Source organism: Tenrec ecaudatus, chromosome 11 (genome assembly GCF_050624435.1).
Source record: "Tenrec ecaudatus isolate mTenEca1 chromosome 11, mTenEca1.hap1, whole genome shotgun sequence".
Classification (NCBI taxonomy): Eukaryota; Metazoa; Chordata; class Mammalia; order Afrosoricida; family Tenrecidae; genus Tenrec; species Tenrec ecaudatus.
The window spans coordinates 17,889,558-17,910,032 of record NC_134540.1 but is presented as its reverse complement, the minus strand read 5'-3'; the positions used below and the strand labels follow the sequence as shown (position 1 = coordinate 17,910,032).

At 39.1% G+C, this 20,475-nt stretch overlaps 1 protein-coding gene across 11 annotated transcripts in view; it reads right to left on the bottom strand.

Annotated features, from left to right (window-relative positions):
* Nucleotides 1–20,475, bottom strand: part of MYCBP2 (MYC binding protein 2) — a 253,443-nt gene that overhangs the window by 157,836 nt on the left and 75,132 nt on the right. For 10 of the 11 annotated variants that reach the window (XM_075562947.1, XM_075562949.1, XM_075562951.1 and 7 more), the window contains exons 15-18: nucleotides 18,112–18,316; nucleotides 15,051–15,196; nucleotides 14,576–14,677; nucleotides 5,853–5,960 (exon numbers count right to left, since the gene is read on the bottom strand). In XM_075562947.1, coding sequence (XP_075419062.1) covers nucleotides 5,853–5,960; nucleotides 14,576–14,677; nucleotides 15,051–15,196; nucleotides 18,112–18,316 — 561 coding nt within the window. The remainder of the gene's footprint in view (nucleotides 1–5,852; nucleotides 5,961–14,575; nucleotides 14,678–15,050; nucleotides 15,197–18,111; nucleotides 18,317–20,475) is intronic. The other variant, XM_075562953.1, reaches the window with a different exon arrangement.

Genomic DNA, 20,475 nt, shown 5'->3' with positions numbered 1-20,475 from the left:
GGCTTAATGAAGCATTACAAGTTCCATTCCACTTCATGTACATATATGGATGGTAATTAGGATCCATTTCCTTTGTATTTAGCCTTTTGCCCTTTCTTTTGAACTAGAGATTAAACATAGATACAAATCCCACAATAGAGAGATAGCATCAGAGAAAGGAAGGTAAAACAGGGCTAGTGACCTAAAAATAAAACAGTAAGATGAAAGGGACTGTAGCGATTACTTAAGAGGTCAGAATAACACTAGAACATTTTCTTCAGGTTCATCTATATAATTTGTAACTCTGTAATTGCTGAAATACTCGAATGGGGAAAATATTGGTAGTTAAACTTTTAAAAATTGGGATGAAGTTCTTAATCACTTCCAGAAATAGTAGCAAAACTAAATAAATGTACAAAAAAGGGCTTCAAGATGTTTTGTGGAAATTTTCCATTATCTTTTCATTTCATTTTTCCATGAACATTTTCAAGTCCCCCTCATATACATTACACACACACACACACACACACACACAAATCAATTGTTGTGTGTACCTGGTATTTAATGTTGGCTAAAAAATAGAATCAAGCACAATTCCAATACTTTAGGAATAACTAAACTTTCATTGAAGAAAAATGGTATTTTCTAAGTAGCTAAAAAATTACTGCATATTCAAGAATAAGTGATATCCAACAAATTTAACTTCTGCTCAAGCCAAATACTCAGTAAAGTGTTAATGAGCAACAGTGAGACTTACTCTCAGATTTGTAAGAAAGAGAACTAGGTATCAAAAAATCTTACAATCGCCTCATTTAGCTATCAGCGTAATCTTTATTTTCCTTAATATGTAGTCATTTAAATATTCTGAAATACTGGTAAGAAATATCGAGAATAGAGCCATGGCTCTCGCTGTCTGAGTGGTTTACTGTGGATCTTTGAAGTGACCGTGGTGGGCCACTCCAAGAAGCTTGGTGATGGCCACGCAGATACAGAAAGCAAGTTTCTGAAGCTGGTGGCCACCATCAAAGCCGCCTTGGCCATCAGGAGTAGTGTGCCCCAGAGCAGAGGCCAGGGACCTTGGCCCAGCCCCTCCTGGCAGACGCTTCAAGACAGGCAGGACCCGAATGTCTTCTGGACCCTTGGTCTCTCCCAGAATCGCCCGCCCCCTGGCCCCCCGCGGCTGCTGGGCCTGAGCAGAGACTGAGGAGCCTGGTCTCTGCCTCTCTGTGTTGTGTGTGTGGAGCTGCTTCTAGAATCTAGTGTTTCCACTGACCCTGCTGCCTGCTTGCCCTGCCCCGACCCCACTTTCTCTGATTTCCCCTCATGCATCGTCCCAGCCCTCCAGATCCCTCATTCTATCCTCCAGAAAATGGGGGGGAGGGGGTCCCGCCTCTGGGCTTCTCAAGAGGAGCAAGAAGAGGGATCATGGTGTGTGAGTGTGTGGTTCAAATTTCAGCAATGTCCACAGTGCTCCACGTTCAATAAAAAGTGGGCAGGTTGGCCAAGTGAAAAAAAAATCTAGACTAGTTATCTAAAAAAGAGCGTGTATGTGTAAGTGTTATATACACATATTTGAGTATGCACATTGGCACTTTCTTTGAATTTTAATTGGTATTTAAATCTACATTTTACTACTTTTGATCATTTCAGAGTCATGCATATCACAGAAGTTATCCAAGAATTATTGAGAAAAATTATTAGAATGCATCAGCAAGGAGTGGTAGCAACTTCAGCCTATTTGCCTCATTCTAAATGCTGTGAAAATCCACGCAGCCCTTTGAATGAAACTAGTCACGGCCCTGTGCCAAGGAGGCTTAGGAAGTAATGGTGCACTACCGTTAATGCGGTTTAACTAACATTAGACACCGGACCTCGGAGTCTTAGCTTCTCCGTCTAGAAAATAGCAGTAAGTGTTCGTACCATACAATGTTCTGAGCAAGATAAAGTGAAATGATGTCTAAACATCAGTCAATATTATTGTTGCTTTCTTTAATAAGCACAACCCTAAAATGTGATATTATTATTCCATTTTACAGACGAGTAAAAAGTAGACAGATTTAGAGTTTAACACTGCATTTTCCTGCCCCAAATTATTGACATCTTAAATATTTTATGATTAAATGATGTAGTTAACAAATGTCTAGTTTTCTATTTTTAGGATAGTAACAATTTTAAAACAGAAAGCAAAAAAATCGAAACAAGAACACTTCTATACCTAAAAACTGTACTCAGGAGCTTCCAAAAGCTCATGGAAAAATGGCAGCGAAAGATAATGAAATTTTTCCAACAATTTTTTGAAGCCTCTCCTCACATATCTAACTAAATATATAGTTACCATATAGTTTCATATAAGGCACCATGTAAATACTTCCAGACATGCACTCTTCAGAGGAAAGTACTATCCCCATGCTATCCATATAGTTGACATCAGCCCAGCTACTATTACACACTTGACAGTCGGACTGTTCTTCTGGGCAGTCCACAGTACTTCCAATATTCTTCTTCAGCGCCCGAGTTCAGAAGCATCACGTTGCTTTCCTTCCGTCTTCCTTAGTCAACATCCAACTGCCACTTGAAGGTAAGGCAGTCCATTGAAATAACATGGTTTGGGTCGTGTGTCCCTTAGTCTTCAAAGTTGACATCCTTGCTTTGCAACGCTTGTAAAGAGATCTTGGGCGGCAGACTGACTGAATGCAACGTGCAATTGGATCTCTTGACGGCTGCTTTTATGAGCATTGATTATGGAAATTGCTAATATATTCTATTTCTCCTTAAATCAGATTGTTCATCTAACATCGATTTTGTGCTCTTCCCTGAAGTCCCTCCAGTCATCCAGAAACTCTCCAACTAGTCTTTCCATCTGCAATAGTTCAGGTTTTGTGTCAACTTGGCTGGGCCAAGATTTTCAGTGATATGGAAGTGAAGGCCTAGTAATCCGCCATGATCTGTGACCTAACACAATGTAACCAACTCCACAATAGCGTTGTGAGCAGTCAAGCAGGTGTAAGACGAGTAGGGTGGATTGCGAACCCCTTACTCGGTGTCACAACCCTCATGCAATTAGAAGAAAATATCCTCTGGGATGTGCCCTACTGTCTCTATAAATGGAGACGTGGAGAAGCTGCCTTGATTTTTTCTGGGTCTGACTGCTGCATCTGGCCAACTGACTTCCAGTTTGTTGGACTTTAGCCATGAGTGGCCTGGCATCTGACCTGCTGACACTGGATTCACTTGCCTCTCCAGGCAAAAGCCTGACCTGCTGACCTTAGGTTCATCTGCCTTTATAGCCACCAACCTGTGGTATTCCTGTTAATCATGGGTTTATTGGCTCCTAAAGCCTTGTGTATCATCTGACCCACAGACTTAGAACCTGGATGGACTTAGGCTGTACTTGCCCATTTCAACAACTGTGTGAAATCGTTTTCTTGCTATAAATTTCTACACACACACACACACACACACACACACACACACACGTCACTGGTTTTGCTTCTCTAGAGAACCCAAGCTAACACACCATCTGAGAGCTCCCTCCTATTAAGAATAAAGCATAGCAGTTACAGCTTAAAACCCTCAGAGAAGCTGTTGTCCAGAAATTTAATTATTATCACCCTACAATCTGTACTCTAGCATAATGAAATGTAAAACACAGACAGCAAATAGTTACAGAGAACTTGTCAGTGAATACAGTGAAATGCAAACAGAACAAGGAAAAGGAGGGACCTAACTAGAAAGAATATTTACTAAAAACTTCTGAAAGTATGCAGCAAAAATACAACAGTAAGTGAAGAGAACTGTGCATCAGTAAATAACAGCTAAGGTGGAGAGGGGGGAGAGTGAGAGGAGCGGGAGAGGGGAGAGGAGGAAGAAGAAGAGGAAGAGGAGGAGGGAGAAAAAACTGGGTGGAGGGAGATAGGAATTAGTGAATGATAACGAATTCCCTTTCTTTCCAAGAGGGCACTATTTGGTAAAATATCATTGATACTTAAAAATCATTTTAGGGGCAAAGAGATAAAACTGTTTCACTCTACAAAACCATAAAATCTGATTAAAACCATATACTTACATTGAAACTTATACTGGAATATGACAAAGCAGGTATTAGAAACCAAAGCTGCAGCTACAGATTCAGAGAACCTTGTTACCCAATCACCCCGTGACAGATCAATGTAGTCAGGTTAACTATTGCTAAGTCATTTAGCAATGTCTAGAGAAAATCATTATTGAATTGTTGTAAAGAGTCAAGTTTATTTTTTTATCTTTGGTCTTTATTTAAAATCCTGGCCAAAGAAGTATAGGTGGTTCCCCATAAAATACTGAGTAGAAAGAAACAAGTTTTGGACTGTTTCATGATATGTAAATATTTAGCCTCAGGCCAAGTCGTGGGAGAATTCTACTGGAGATGATAGCATAGAAATAAACCCAGAGGAAATGCACTCTCATAGCAGAAATAATAAGGGATCAGAGATGTGGACACTAGGGAAACACAATTTGCCTACCATTGTTCTGAGATTTAAATATTTAAATATTGGTAGTCAGGAAATAAACAAGAACACATTTTACTGTGGTTAAGCACATTAGATTTAAAGCACCCTCAATTTTGGTTTCTGAAGAAGATACCTTAGGTAGAACTTTCCCTCTTTGTGTTTTTACTAAAAACAGGCTTTTTTGTTTGGTTTTGTTTTATTTTGAGAGACAAATGCCAGCTTGAGAGAGGCAAATTAAAATACAGTTGCTATTATATGTAAACGCTCTAACAATTTATTGTACGCAATTTTTCAGCACAGGAGAAAGCAAAACGTAAACTTAAGTTAATTCTATTCCATTTTGGTTTTCTAGATATTTAAGAAAATTCTAGACAATTTACATAGCAAGGCAGTCCCTGGGTTATAAACATCCAACATGCATTTTACAGACAATTCCTACATGCCCCTTATGGCCAAGTAAATTTTTTAAACCAGCCCTTAGTCTCAACAAATCCTCCCTCAAGCCGTCTTCACAGTGGCCTGGGCAGTTCTGAGCCGCAGGAAGGGAAGACTAAATGACAACCACGTGCGCCCGCTCCAACTTACCTACAAATGCGACTCACAGTCACAGTCAGGAACGGGGGTCGCACTCATAACCCACAGCTGTCTGAAAATTTACAAACTCTCTACATTACAGTCTTCCCTGAGGGAGATGCCTTGTAAATTGTGGTTTAGAAGAAAAAGCACACTTTAGGAATATTTTTAGTTAACCCAGAACATTACTACCTCAGAGATAATTCTAGTTACTCTTTGGGAAGATCTGTAAACCTCGCTCTTAAACCTCTTTTAACCTTCAAAGGTTAACTATTTGTACATTCCCATTTGCTATATAAAGTTAATATTAAAACACAGAAGCATCATAAAAATCGTATTAACTCATTATGACTTTGTACAATGGATTCAGTAGTTGCATTAATTCCAAAGCAAATACAGTGTCTGGGAGTTGCTGGGGGTTAAAAAGACCAACATATCCTATGTCAGACACCTACAGGCAGATAATAAAGAGAAACCAATGACATTTCCCCCATCTGTCCTTAACTTTATGATATCTGGAAAGAAGCACTAGAGAAAATTATCTTATGAAACACCTTCTTGATCGAAGTTAACAGAAAACATCGAAGTTAAAAAGAAATAAATTAAAAAGAAAGAAACAAGCAGCATGACAGTCACTTGACAAACGGTCCCACTTTCAGCTTAGCATTTTAGCAAGTTCTTTCTCCTCAGGCTATAAACTAACGAGAGAAGCAGAGTAGAGAGTCAGATTGGTGCATTTTCCCAGAAATACAGTTAAAATCAGGGGAAGCCATGGGGAGAGCTCCCACCTGGTTGATAAGGAAGACCAAATACCTTTGCGCTGGTCCCGCTTAGGCTTTAGCTGTGCTGGACGGGCTCTGAGTCTGGCTAGAGCCTGTTCTCGATGGTTCATAAAAATAGGACCAGCAAATACAAGGGGGCCTGAGGAGAAACATTGTGCATGTGCATAGAAAAGCTCACAAAATGCAAACACTACATTGCACAAAAGTAATTAAACTAAAAGCATGAACAATTATTCTGAGCCATTTTGCATATTAGACTCCTTTCCAAATTCCCCTATTTCAACCCGCCCCTCCCAGCCATAATCTACTCACCATTCCACGCACAATTTACCATCATCTGGTCTACACACAATTGATTCCACCATGTGCATTCATAAAGCTATTGGGTACTTACGAATAGTCTCAAATAGTTAATCAGGAGTTTCAGTTCCCATAAATTAACTTACAAATATTGTTAAATGGTATAAAATTGGATGGCTCATGCTGTCTCTCAGACAAGTATCTTTCCTATTGAGATTAGACGGCCAGTGAAGCAGGCAATCTAACACAAGTAACAGTTCAGGAACCACTAACAGTTCTTTCATGATATCATTTCTTTCAGAAGCTCTACTACATTAGATTACATTATTCCCAACATATTATAGTTATTTCTAACCAGAGCATTCAAAGAAAAACATCTACTGCAAACTAACTTGAGTAAGTTTTTAAAATTGCTTTTCACGATTTTTTTCATTCTAAGTTAAAGAATAAAAAACCATCTATTTAAATGATACATTTAAATTTTAGTTCTTTTCTTCTACAAGAGCCCTACAGCTCTCTAGCATTTTAGGGACATCACAAATGCCTTCAAGTTACCAAAGACTCTAAACCTGGCAGTTGAAGGAGTTACCTAGATTTAGGTAAAATCGTGACCGTGCACCGAAATGGAACAGTTTCATTAGGGCATGCTTCTTTATGGCTCTTTTAGATCGTCAACTCTAATGAACTTTTTCTACAGATGAGACAAAATGCCAACATTGCTTTATAATAAAATTGGATAAATGCCAAATCAACTGCCCAAATACCTTCCTTAAAAACAAAACTAGGTTAAAATGAGAAACCTTTTTTGATCATGTCTTTCAATAAAAATTCAAGCAACCCCAATTCTGTGGAAAATCAAGACTATCATGTTCTATGTTTTCTGTATTACAGATAGAAATATTTCAATTTTATGTTGAGAAAAGAATTAAATAATGCTGAATCAATTACTTTCAAACTTAGATTATATAAACTGAGCATCATTTTTGAAAGATAAAATTAAATATATTTCAAGTGAACAAAATGTCCTAATTTCTCAACAAGCATTATTTTCATTTGGTTTTCTAAAGCAGATAATAAGAGAAATCTAAGAAGTGTAAGGCACTTTCCAAAAAGACAACAGAATTGTTAGCCTTGAAGTAACAATAATAATGCTGTAATAACATTTTGTTGCTTCTGTGTTCGGCTTGGGTTGTTACTTCCTCTAATAAAGATATATTGTACCCACCATGTGCACGGTTATTTGACTTTCCAGTAAATTCAATCTGTTTTAGAATGTTTTAATATACAAATCTAGAAGCCCATGAGCAACCAGACTCAGAAATTATACAACAAATGCCAAACAATTTCACCATTCACGGTGGCAGCCACTCAGGCTCTAAAAGTCTCATCTCCCGTAGATCAAGACAACTTTTCTTAAAGACAGAATTCTAACCATTTTGTTGCCAACCTTTTAAAGTTATCTCTACTTTACACATACAAGGTGTCAAGTGTATAATGACACAACAGATCCGTTGGGTGGGGGAAGAACTACATTATAAGAAATGGTATATAAGAAGACATACTAAAGGATAAGAAGTGATTGAAGCAGCCTTGATAAAGCAGAGAGGTTTCAGAAAATGAAGAAAGAGAAGACAGGGAAGAGAAGGCACGCCAGGTGGAATGATCAAACCAGAGAACCCACCGCTGGGTGTTGACTGTGACTTGGGTAGTGACCATACAGGACAGAAGAAGACGGCTCCACAGAGTTTCATGTAAAGCTTTATAGGAGCAGACAGACTCATCTTTCTCTCAGAGCGGCTGGTGGATTTGAACAGCCAGCCCTGAAGTAAAAGCCCAATGACTAACCCACAGCACCACCAGGGTGAGAGGAATCGTATCTATAAAATCAAGATCAATGTTGAGCAGTATCAGTCATTTAAAATACACAGAGACTAAATGTATGAAGCACAGATTATAAAAGCAAAAAATGGCAGGAAATGAGTTGGGTGGGAGAGGTATAAAGAAAAGAAAATGTTTTTACATAATTCTATTCTAGACTTAATGCCAAGTCCCTGAAATGCTTTCAATTAATCAACCAATATTTATTAAAGCACTTCCACACTTTAGGCACCACACTAGGTCTGGGAACACTTGGATAAGCACGACACAGTATCTGCTTACAGAAGCTCATGAGCATATGGGTGGAGGAGAGAAGGTACATATAACCAAACAAGATCTGAAGATGGAGCCTATGTGAGCAAGAGGTGTCGAAAGAATCAGCTAGATATCAGGCATCAAAAAACAAAAAATCATATCATTGTGAATGAGGGGGAGTGCGGAGTGGAGAGCCAAAGCCCATCTGCAGGCAACTGGACATCCCCTTACAGAAGGGTCAGTCAAAGTGCAGTATAGCACCAATGAAACATACAACTTTCCTCTAGTTCTTAAATGCTTCCTTCCTCCTCTCCCCCTACTATCATGATCCCAGTTCTACCTCACAAATCTGGCAAGACCAGAGGATGTACACTGGTACCGATAGGAACTGGAAACACAGGGAATCCAGGACAGCTGAACCCCTCAGGACCAGTGGTGAGAGTGGTGATACTGGGAGAGTGGAGTGAAGGTAGGGTAGAAAGGGGAAACTGATTTTAAGGATCTACATATAAATCTCTCCCTGGGGGACAGACAATAGAAAAGTGGGTGAATGGAGACATGGGACAGTGTAAGACATGACAAAATAATAATAATTTAGAAATTGTCAAGGGTTCTGGACGGAAGGGAAAAGAGGAGGAGCTGATACCAAGGGCTCAAGCAGAAAGCAAGTTTAGCGAATGATGATGGGAACAAATGTACAAATGTGCTTGACACAATGGATGGATGTATCGATTGTGATAAGAGTTGTAAAAGCCCCCAATAAAATGATTTTAAAAGATCTGATGGTGGTGTGCTGTGTCAGGAGAACACACACCGGGGCAGATACCAAGTCTGGAAACCTGGCAAGTGGGGGAGCCTTAGAGTGCAAGAAGAAAGAATATAGGCTGAGGCCTATTAGAGGAAGAGACGATTAGAAACACTGAGATATGTGAAAGAGAACAGGAGAGAGGGCCTACAAAGAAGCGTAAAGAGATGAGACTGTAAAGAAAAAAACAAAATTAGAATTCACGCTAAGGACTTTGATTAGCTTTTTTATTTCCAACAAGAAGTGTTGCTGATAAATTTGTATTTCAGTGTATACATCCTATATTAAAGGGGGGGAGGGAAACAACGCAGGGGTTAATTAAGCTTTCTGCTATAAGTAAGAGTAGGAGTGGCCTGACTTAAAGATTCAGTAGCTTTGGGGTTTCTGAGAAGTGGACATATTCACAAGTTATTAAGCAATTAAGAAGGGAGAATGAACAGTTTGCTGGATTATTGGGAGAGGCATGAATAAAACAAGCATGAAAGGGCCAGATTGAGATATTTAAAAGTTCCTTAAGTACTGGGTAGACAGTGGGTTTTTAGGGGCATATCCATAGGCAGCCAAGCAGGCAGAAATGGTGACTAGATTAAATGACATCACAAAGTAGCACAAAAGCCTTTCAGAAATCTGTTTTTGATATATTTCAAGAGCATACAGTTTACTATTATTCTCTGACCCAGTAACTTACATCTATGAAAATCCATCCTAATTCCAGCTCAAAAATACTTACTACAGTCTTATTCATAATAGAAAAAAATATAAACCAAATAGGAAAATAATTCTGAAACACTAGGATACAAAGTAGTATAATACTTTGCTATCAGATGTGAGATTTTGGATATATTTTTACTAAGAAAAAAGGGGAGAGCTTTTTGTGCTATTTAAATTAACAAGATAATACTGTTTCCCTAAGTTTTATAAATATTAAAAAGCAGCAATGACAAGTATGGGTTAAATAGGAGGAAGATACATCACTCTCATGAATATTTTTTACAATAAAAATGCCGAGTGCATTTGTAAAAGCAATTGGAAATGTTTTCAGACCAGACATTGAGTCAGACATTCTGTTTTGGTTGTTCCATTATGTAAGCCAAAGGCTGCGCTCTGTGCAGCAGTAAGCTCAAGAACATTATTGCCAAAATCTAGAAACTGCCAACAACCTGAAAGCTTTCTAACAGAATGATGCCGAATCAACGGTGCTACAACCAGATGATGAAGCACTCTGCAGCTAAGGAATGTGGTAGATCCATATTCTAAACGGAGGAACAGAAACATACAACCAAATGATAACATCTCCCAAGAGTTTTTGAAGTGCCTTGGAAAGTTCAATGTAAGGATTCTACGGAACCAACCCTTCACTTAGAAGTTAACCCAAGAACCAGAAAACTTACACGGCAGCGAGTTTTGTGAACTAAAAGGTGTAACTAAGTTCTATTGGTACTTAAAGAAGATTGATTTAGTATGGATTGTGATATGTGAGCCCTCAAAAAATGATTTTTTTAAAAGATTGATTTAAGAAAAAAAATGTTATCTAAAATATTGATAGCACCTTAAAAACAAGCTGAGTGCAGGCAGTACATCCCAAAAGGGCAAATATTATGTGATCTCACTAACCCATCTGAAAGGCAAAGGTATAGAGGCCACGGCTCGTTCGTTGTTACCGGAACGACCGAGGAGGGGCAGTGTGAATCACTGGTTAGGAGCACTGACGTTCTGCCTGTGGCGGAGCAGAATTTGGGAAAGGATATGAGTGGTGGTTGCACAACATGATGAATGAATGTAATTAGTGTCACTAAATTACACACTTTAAAACCTTGAATTACCAAATAGTGGGCTATATATTTCTTCCAACAGTAAAAAAATTAACAGCATCAGAAAGAAGTCACAAAAAAGCAAATGTTTATGATCTCACATATAAAATAGGCAAATGTATCGATCAAATCGTATTAGTGGTTACCAAGGCCGGAGGGAGGTGGGAAGAAAGGGGGCACTGGGTTTGTGTTAACAGTCATCGTATAATTAGAAAGAACACAGTGATAATGGTTGTACACATGATGAATATAATCAGTGTCACTGAATTATATATGTGAGAAGTGTTAAATTGGCAAAAAAAACATGGGAAAATGGAATAAAAAAATAGAATTTCACTACAAACTTTTTAAGTCACTTCATACATTTACCACAATTAAAAAAATTTTTTTAAAGAGCATAACATTTTTTACTAACGGCAATGGTCACACTTTATTAAAAAGCTGTATTCTGGATAACCTAATTTCAATGGCACTTCCTACTACAGAAGAGAGTGTGTCATAGGCAGTAGCTAAATTGTATCTATTGTATCAATAGGCCAGTGACTGAATGGGCAAGGATTTAGTAAAACAGCTGTTGTTCTACAATCTGGTTTAATGCAGAGGCAATTTACCCGAGCTTGCTAAAGACGATGAGACAGGCAGTCAAGGAAAACAACATACTCCAAACCTGAAGCTCTGAAACATGAGCAAAGGAGAAATTAAATTGCCAATGGGCATATTTCAGGGAACGTTGGTGGTGTGGTGAGTTACTCTTTGGACTGCTAACCACATGGTACATTAGGAAGCCTTCTACTCCCATAAAGAGTTGCCGTCTCAGAAAGCCAAAGGGCTCTTCTACGCTTTCCTCGAAGGCCACTGCAAGTTGGAATGGCGCCAATGGCAAGGAGAATGTGCATACCTACTATCATATGACTCAACTGTCGTGCTCTGAGAAGTACCGTGCAATGGATAGAAAAATAAAGCTCATAAGGAACAAAAGAAAAACTAACACCATGCAAGTGACTGAAATCCGTCAAAGGCAGACTCCAGGGCCCTAGAGCTGCTTCACCAGGTCTTGTGTGGACACCACGGGAGCTGCTGGAGTGAACTTGGAACATTTCCTTACAAGAGTGGTTCTCAAACCTTACTCCCATTAGAGTCACCCATTGGAACAGTGGAAACTGTGCACTGCTGGTCGCACTCCCTAAGTCATTGATGAAGAAGGTCTAGGGGACTGGGCCCCCAAACTGGCATTTCTAGCAAATACCTTCATGAATACCATAGTTAAAACTTAAGTGAAACAAAATACACACCCAATGCCCAGAACCTACTACTATCCTTGTAAAAGCAAACACAATAATAAAGCAGTAAAAATATTTAACTAGTGAAGTTTTAAAGACTCTGCAATCATTAAATTTTGTTGAATTACCAAGACATATGACAGTGAGTTAATTCCAGGTTCCTTTTATTGTGCAGATATCTACCACACCTAGATAAAAAAAGCTTTTTTAAAGGGGAGGGAGAAATATTAGCAAGAGATACATCATTACATAAATAATGAAACATCATCACAAGCACATTCTATAGTATGTTTGAAGCTGAAGAAATTTTTGGGTTGTGTAGATCAATTTTTATTATTGAACCTAATGTTTTTGAATTAGTAGTTGAACCTAATATTTTATTCAAAGGATGAATAAAAATGCAGTAAAGAGTTGCATTGAGCATTAAACTTAAGCAAATGATACCATTACCATAAAAAGGAAACGAACACTTAATTACCATAGTCGTAAAGACTCAGAACTTAAATTCTATTTGACAGAAAGATGTAATATACAATGATCCCAAACATGAGAGGTCTAGAAGTATTGCTACAAAAGCAGAAAACCCTGGATTAAAACAACCGTACCAAAATGTGCAATTCTCCCCATATCCTCCACCTCAGCCTATCCGTTTCTGAAGGCAATTTTTCATCTCTCTAAACCGTTCCCCCAAACAATTCTGTACTTCCCTGACTCATAACTATGCCACACAGCATCTTTACCCTTGGTGACTCAAATCCTGTTCTTTTTCACTGTCCTTTGAGTTTGTAGGGAGAAAGAAGATGTTAGAAGGGAGCAAAATCAGATTCTGTGCGTTTGTGAGGGAGCCAGCCCTTGTGACTGTCAGAGAATGTGCAGGTATATTATGATAAAAAGAAATTTCCTTTGGCACAATTTTCCTGGTCTTTTTCTCACTAATATGGTTTTCAATTTTCTTAAAAATTCTTCCAAACAAGCCCGTGTGATTGTCCTGCATCCTTAAGAGACAACAGCACGACCAACCCTTTGGAGTCCCCCAAACTTGTCATCTCCTTCTGAACTCCTCTCTCTCTGCCATGAAGTGACCTGGTCCACCTCATCCCTTTAGAGCCACTGCTTTGATTGGGCCTTTCTACTTTTTATTGTGAATTCGGTGAAAATTTTTAGAGTAGATTGAGAGCTTTACATTCAACAATTCATACACACGTTTTCAATTACTCCGCCACAATAGCCTCAATGTACCAGCACTTCTCCTACCTCTAGTCCCAGTGTTTTCAGTACCCAGTCTTTCTCCTCTCTAAGCCTTTGAATTTTGTGTTCGGTACAAGGTGCCCTTTTGTAGCTTAAGTGCGACCCAGGGCCATATCTTAGGAGCTCACTTTTGAGGGCACTCGAAGGAGACTTTTAAGAGAAATTGTCCGTGGCCATCCACTGATCACTGTTGAAATAGGTTTTGCAGGTATGAACTGGAACCTCAGTGTAGCAATACTTTTGACTTACCCTCAAATTTTACTATTATCCCATTTTACATGAAGGGAAAAAAATCTCTGGGAACAATTATAATATAGATTACATGAACATACACCTAGAGACTTTGTCACGTGTATAAACTATCGTTTCTAGTTAAGTATTTAAAATACGAGTATCGAAAATTTTGGATCAAGCTTTTGCTTCAAAAGCAATAAAACCAGAAACTTCTGTTGCAGTTGATCTTAACCACACATAGAAGAGATTCTGTTAGACAACAGCTGCTTTTGTCATACATATGTTAATCTGTTTGCTGTTTACATATTAGAAAACCATTTTATAAACATTAAAACCATATTACAAAGTATAAAAACTCTTAGGCTGGAGCGATGGCAATACAAAAAATGAAGAAAAGATAAATAGCCAGCCCACATTTCCAAATAAAACTTTCAGACATGCAATTACCCCTCTTCTACATAAAAAGAACACATGTCTTCAGAAAACAAAACATAGCCAAACATGCGTGTGTGCTGGGTAGGAGGGAAAAGTGGCGAGGCGTATGCACAAATGAGGACAAAGAAAATGTAAGAAAGCAGCAACTGGAAGTCTACACGAAACCAAGTGTCTTGATCCATAGTATTATAGATGGGTTCACAGTCTAGGCAGAGGACAAGAATTTTCAATTTTAAAAAGTTGTCTTTTCTAGTAGTTACTGATACGTAGACTGTTAGTATGGTTGCCTTGTGCCATATACACCATACTGCACTAAATATATTTTATAAACGTACTTATAAGTACCTTGAATGATTTCATATCATTTTCATGACTAATCAGAATGTTATTCATTTTAATGCCCATGCTTTCTTACAAAATCAACCCAATCGGTAATTCGTTGGATGGTCTTACTACAGGGCGGGAAAATGGATTTTCACATACTTTTTCTTATCCAGCTAAATCTTACCTCTTCCTTCCTCTAATCTGTGTCTCCTGATTACCCTCTGTCGTTTTTCTTCTTGTCGTAACTGAAGATGTTCTTCAATGTTAACTCCAGGTACTGGGACAGCTGGACAAGTGACCCCCCCCCAAAAAAAAAAAAAAAGGCAACTAAGTTTTGTAACAGAATGCCCAAGCGATGATATTCAAGAATGTAGATAGAAGTGAGCAAAAACATAAACAGAGTGTGTTTCTTCAGAAAACAGACACAGCAAAGCATACGTTAAATCAAAACTAAAGCATAAATTAATTTTACTTTAAGATTTCTCAGAACAACAGAGAGGGGAACCTCATTCCTTAGTGAAAGGCACATGGCCCACCACGGGAAAAGCAGCACCGTGTGTGTGTGTACACACCCTTCTTATCTGCGCACCCCAAAGGAAATGCTTACACTCTGAGGATTATGGGATTGAGGACCAGGTGTTTTTAGCCAGTCACATTACCTAAAAGAAGGTCTAAAGGGATCATCTCTTTCACTGCATCAAGAATCCCTCGCTGCCGTGCTTCTTGGCCATCCAGCTCTCTTGCACAAGCCTTGCAGCAGCCACACACGGCACAGCCAGACTCCCCCGAGCCACAGCCACAGATGCTTCGAGGACAAGAGGAGGGAGGGAGAAACGTGTTTAGCTGAAATCCTCAAAAAGATTCATCTTTCCTCAAAAATTTTTTGTTTTTAATCACTGCCTTTCCAAATTCAGAGATTAAATAAATCAGCAATGAAATTACCCTTCGGGGGCGAAGGGGAACAGATGACAAAGATCTATATTTAACCCCCTCCCTGGGGGATGGACAACAGTAAAGTGGGTGAAGGGAGACATCAGGCAATGTAAGATATGATAAAATAATAATAATTTATACATTATCAAGGGTTGATGAGGGAGGGGGGAGCAGGGAGGGAGGGGAAAATGAGGAGCTGATTCCAAGGCTCAAGTAGAAAGCAAATGTTTTGAGAATGATGATGGCAACAAATGTACAAATGTGCTTGACAAAATGGATGTATGTAGAGATTGTGGTAAGAGTTGTACGAGCCCCCCAATAAAATGATTTGGGGGAAAAAAAGAAAAATAAATTACCCTTTCGGATCAAGAGGTATCCATTTTAAAGAAAATGTATGAACAAATGGTTAGTTATAAACAAAATTTTGTTAAGCTTTTCATCGCAAACCAGATTTTATTAAAACTCCTGATAAGTAAAACTGGTGCGAAGACAGCTTCAAGCTGTTCATGAAAAAAATTGCACTGTTAAGGTTGCTTTACCACGAACTTTTTGAAGCCCCCTCATATTTCTACAGAAAATACATGGCGACCCAGTCTGCATTTTGAAAGGCACTATTAACAATGAGAAGTATCTTTTGAAAGTTTTCACAATTAGTAAAACACTAGCAGCTGAAGTATCACAGGGACTGGACGCAGTGGTTGGTTCAAACAAAGTCAAAAGGTGTGGCTCTCTACAAGGTCAGAGGGTGGGCACTCTCTGACGGCCCAGCTTTGCCAGCAACACGCATCCACTCCCCTCCCCTCCCTTGCAGAGGCTGCAGACCTTGGGGCGTCTGTTTTTAACAAAAGGATAAAAATACTCCAAAACCTTGGTGAGCCTGCTGATTGGCAAGGAGCTTCTTAGTGGCATATTATGTTCTGCAGATGTAGAAATCATATCTTTAATGTTATTCGCTGGCCCAGTCCACATGTACCTTCAGCAGCTTCCTGAGCCTAGTTACCCACATTTGAGGAGGGACAAGAAGACTCTACCTGGCAACAGCGTTAAACTATAAAACTCCTGGCTGTGCAAAGCAAGTGTTGCTGGCAGCTTGGGAGATCAGAGGCTACACAGAAAAAATCATATGTGCTGAGATACACAGCTGGGAAACCTGTGGGCAATAGTTTTAAAATGGTTTCATTTTAAGTTTACTCTAAAATTTATAGTTTGAATTTTATCATAATTGAAATACAAAAGGAAGTAATTTTAAACAGACGTTTATGTCCTCCTGGCATATATTTCTATGTATACTTCATTCATTCGATCATTGAAGCTTTACAAAGGTATTACTACACGAGTGTGCTAGCATGGAACAGCTCTGTGAGCAGTCATTAGAAACTAATAGGGCATCTCTGTAGGAAGAAAGCACCCACAAAGAGGGCTCATTAGTTGCAAGAGGGGCCAGAGGACTCAGGTGACTCCTTTAGGATCTAGACCAGTTGTTTAATTTCAGAGATCGGGGACAGTGAATTTTCATAGATATACTTTGGGAAAGATAAGAGGAAAAATCTCAACTCCAGTGTTGTTAAGTAATAACAGAATCTTTGCACATCTCCAAAGTAAATTTAAGTACAAACAATTGGATATTTAGACACAGAAAACAGAACTAAACATATAGTTCAATGGAATTAATATTTTTTAAAAGTCAAAGATTTTTACATACTCTAAAATATAGTAAATTTCGTTTTTTAAAACTTTTATTTCAATATCCAGTATTTCAATAGCCTTAAAACAAAAAAACACATGATCTACTTAACTGTTACTTTCTGTCAAGTATCCACATAGACTTACAGTGGCAGCCAATCCAGGCAGGCCTGGGAAGAAAGGTGAGATGCCTAGAGAAGTGATACTATCGAGGGGGCAGTGACATGCGGGGAGCTGACCACCCCCTGGGCTTTGCTTGCCAAGATTCCTCTACTCCCACAAAATAGCCAATGCGCCGGACTCTCACACAGGACACTCAGGATGTTCTACTGACCTTAACTGATGGTGTGAACACAAAAACCAAACATCTCTTCTGTAAGCTAGGGAGAAACTTATGCTCCAATTCTGTCAGACTCAAAGATTAAATTCGACGTGCAAATCCTATCTTATTGTTGTTATGTGGGGTCGACTGCAACTTCAGAGCAACCCTACAGGACAGCGCAGAAATGCACCTCACGAGGGTCCTAAGTTTTACGCCTCCTCGGAGCTGATCTTTTCTCCACTGGAGCAGCTGGCGAGTTGAAACCTCTGACCTCTCAGTTAGCAGCCAAGTGCTTAATCAATGCGCTATCAGGGAGCCTGAAATAATAAGGAATGCTGAAGGAAAAAAAAAGTGATCTGATAAAATGAATACAAGAAGTAACTTTGGAACTGAACTCTTTAAACTCCTAAAACTGCAAACAGTACACTTATGCCTAATTGAGCTTGCAATATATTTGATAGTTCTACTCAGAAAAGAGTTATGTTCCACAAAAATGGGTAGTATTGAAGGAGCATTAAGAAATGAAGGCATGGCCCCAAGTGTTGAAAACACTTCTGATCTTCTAAATAATGGCGCATTGACTTCAATGAGCGAGAAATGTCGTCAAATGCAGGTGACATTATATGGGAGAGTAGCATGATAATAGAAAATGACTGAAAGAAAAAACTACTTATGTGTTCATATGCCTTTAAGGAAAAGTACACTCACATCTTTTTAGAAAAGACCTGTGTGCTACACATTTTCCAGCAGTATTTATTTCCCAGGTCTCCTCCCTTCCTTACCCTCCAGGGACCCTGTCTGGGCGCCCACTGCTGACACAGCTGGCCCCATAACCGGAGCAGTCCCCGCAGACCGTGCACACCATGCACTGCTCCAGCTTCCACTTGTGCATGCCCGGCGGGCACATCATGGACCTCTCGTCCTTCTCATCCAGCTCTTCCTCCAGGTCCTCATCCATTGCTGTTGCCATATTCTCAACCCCGAAACCTATTTGATAGATCAATGTAGAATTTTCAAATGTAGATTACTTCTATGCTAACAAAGCTAATCATTACTACTTCCCAATTAAAATATATATAGAAAACACAATAATCAGAGTAAAAAATACAAAGGGATAATAAAATACCAAAGCAACAAAACAAATCACACTTCCTTTAGAGACGACCAATAAGCACACTCATTTCCCCCTCCTCCACCAGTAGTCATAGCAATGTCAGATCTCTTAGCTGTGCAACAGAGGAAAACTCTGCCTGGCCCTGTACAGTCCTCACAATTAAAAAAACACTGAGTCCATCATTGTACCTTAGGAGAAAGTAGACATTAAATCATCACAGACATAAATATAAAAATACAACTGTGAAGGGTCTTAGAGTCAGCTCTGGAAGAGTATAGAGTGGACACAATCATACCGACTGTGAAGATGCTGCACGACCAGGCAGTGCTGCCTCTGTTGTCTATAAGGCGCCAACTGGACAGCACTTCACCACCAGCGCCCAAGCGCCTAATAGTGGGGGTGCAAACCCATGGGGCTCGAGTAATCTGTGTTCCCTATCAGACTTCGAGAATCAAAAGTAAATTCTATGTCTTACTCTATCTGTCATTTGTTTCTCTCAAACTTACTCTCGTATATTTTACACCTGCAACAACACCCAGCAGAGAGCTACTACTGCACACAAGTCAACTCCATGCAGTTATCTTCAGCATTTCTATTACTTCTAACGTACAGGTTAGATAACTAACCGCTGGGTACTTCTTTCTAGAGTTAACACAAAGCAACACTCTAGGACTTGGTCACCTATTTCTAACAACATTAGCTCTCCATAATGGAGAATTTACTTTTACCAGGTTGCAAATGCATTACTCATTTAAGCATCCAAAGTGCAACATTTTATCCCCAAATACACCTCTGAATTCAATGGTATTCGAATAAAAAGGTCAATGAGAGTGGTTTTCAATTCATATGGAAACTAGAAGCCTCAAACTCACTACCCCAAAGCCTACAATTCCATTTCAAAACGAGGTGGGAAATGTTGACATAGACATTTAAAAACTGCATACAACAAACGAAAATATAGCTAGATAATAGACAGATATAGCTACGCATATATACACAGTAAAAGTAATCAAAGGTATATGAAACAAACACAACCTGATATGCAAAAAATAATAATTATAAGCAAAAGTCCTACCAAGGAATTAAAAAAGGCAAGCAAATTAAGAAAAATTAATTTTGAAGACATGCTCAAACTTAATTCTAAGGTCTATATGCAAAGGAAATGCACACGTGTTCTTCAAAAGGCGGGATAAATAATAATCCAGAAGCGATTAAAAAAAAAGAGACCAATAGTTCCAGGGGGACACGGGAAAGGGGGAAGCAAGGAAAAGGAAGAGGGTGTCAACAAGCCAGGAACACAGGAACAACAAATGACCTAAAATTGATGGCAAGGAGGGCACAGATACCTGGTGGACCTTGATCAAGGGCAATGTAGTCGAGAGGAATTACTGAAATCTGAATGAAGGCCAAACATGATAGGGGGACAAGAAGAAAGTAAAAGGAAATGAAGGAAAGAACTAGGAGGCAAGGGACATCTACAGAGGTCTAAATATAGACGTGTACATATATATTTATATATAATGATAGGGAAATAGATCTACGTATATATATTTATATGTTAAGTATTAAGGTAGCAGGTGGACACGGGGCCTCTACTCAAGTACTCCCTTCAAAACAAGAACATTTTGTTCTAATACCCCAGCATTATGAGATGCTGACCTCCCCAAGACATTCTCTAGAGACCAAACGGATACATAAGCAAATGTGGTGAAGGAACCGATGGTGCCTGGCTATTAAAAGATATGGCATCTGGGATCTTAAAGGCTTGAAGACAAACAAACAGACATCTACCTGAGAAACAAAAAAGCCCACATGGAAGAGGCACACCAGCCTGTCGAAGAGGTGTCGAGGGAATCAGAGGTATCAGACATTAAAGGCCCAGAACAAAAAAAAATCATATCAATGTGAATTAGGGGGAGCATGGAGTGGAGACCCAAAACCCATCTGTAGACAACTGGGCATTCCCTTACCGAAGGGCCACAAGGAAGAGACAAGCCAGTCAGGGTGCAATATAGCACTGACTAAAAAACAT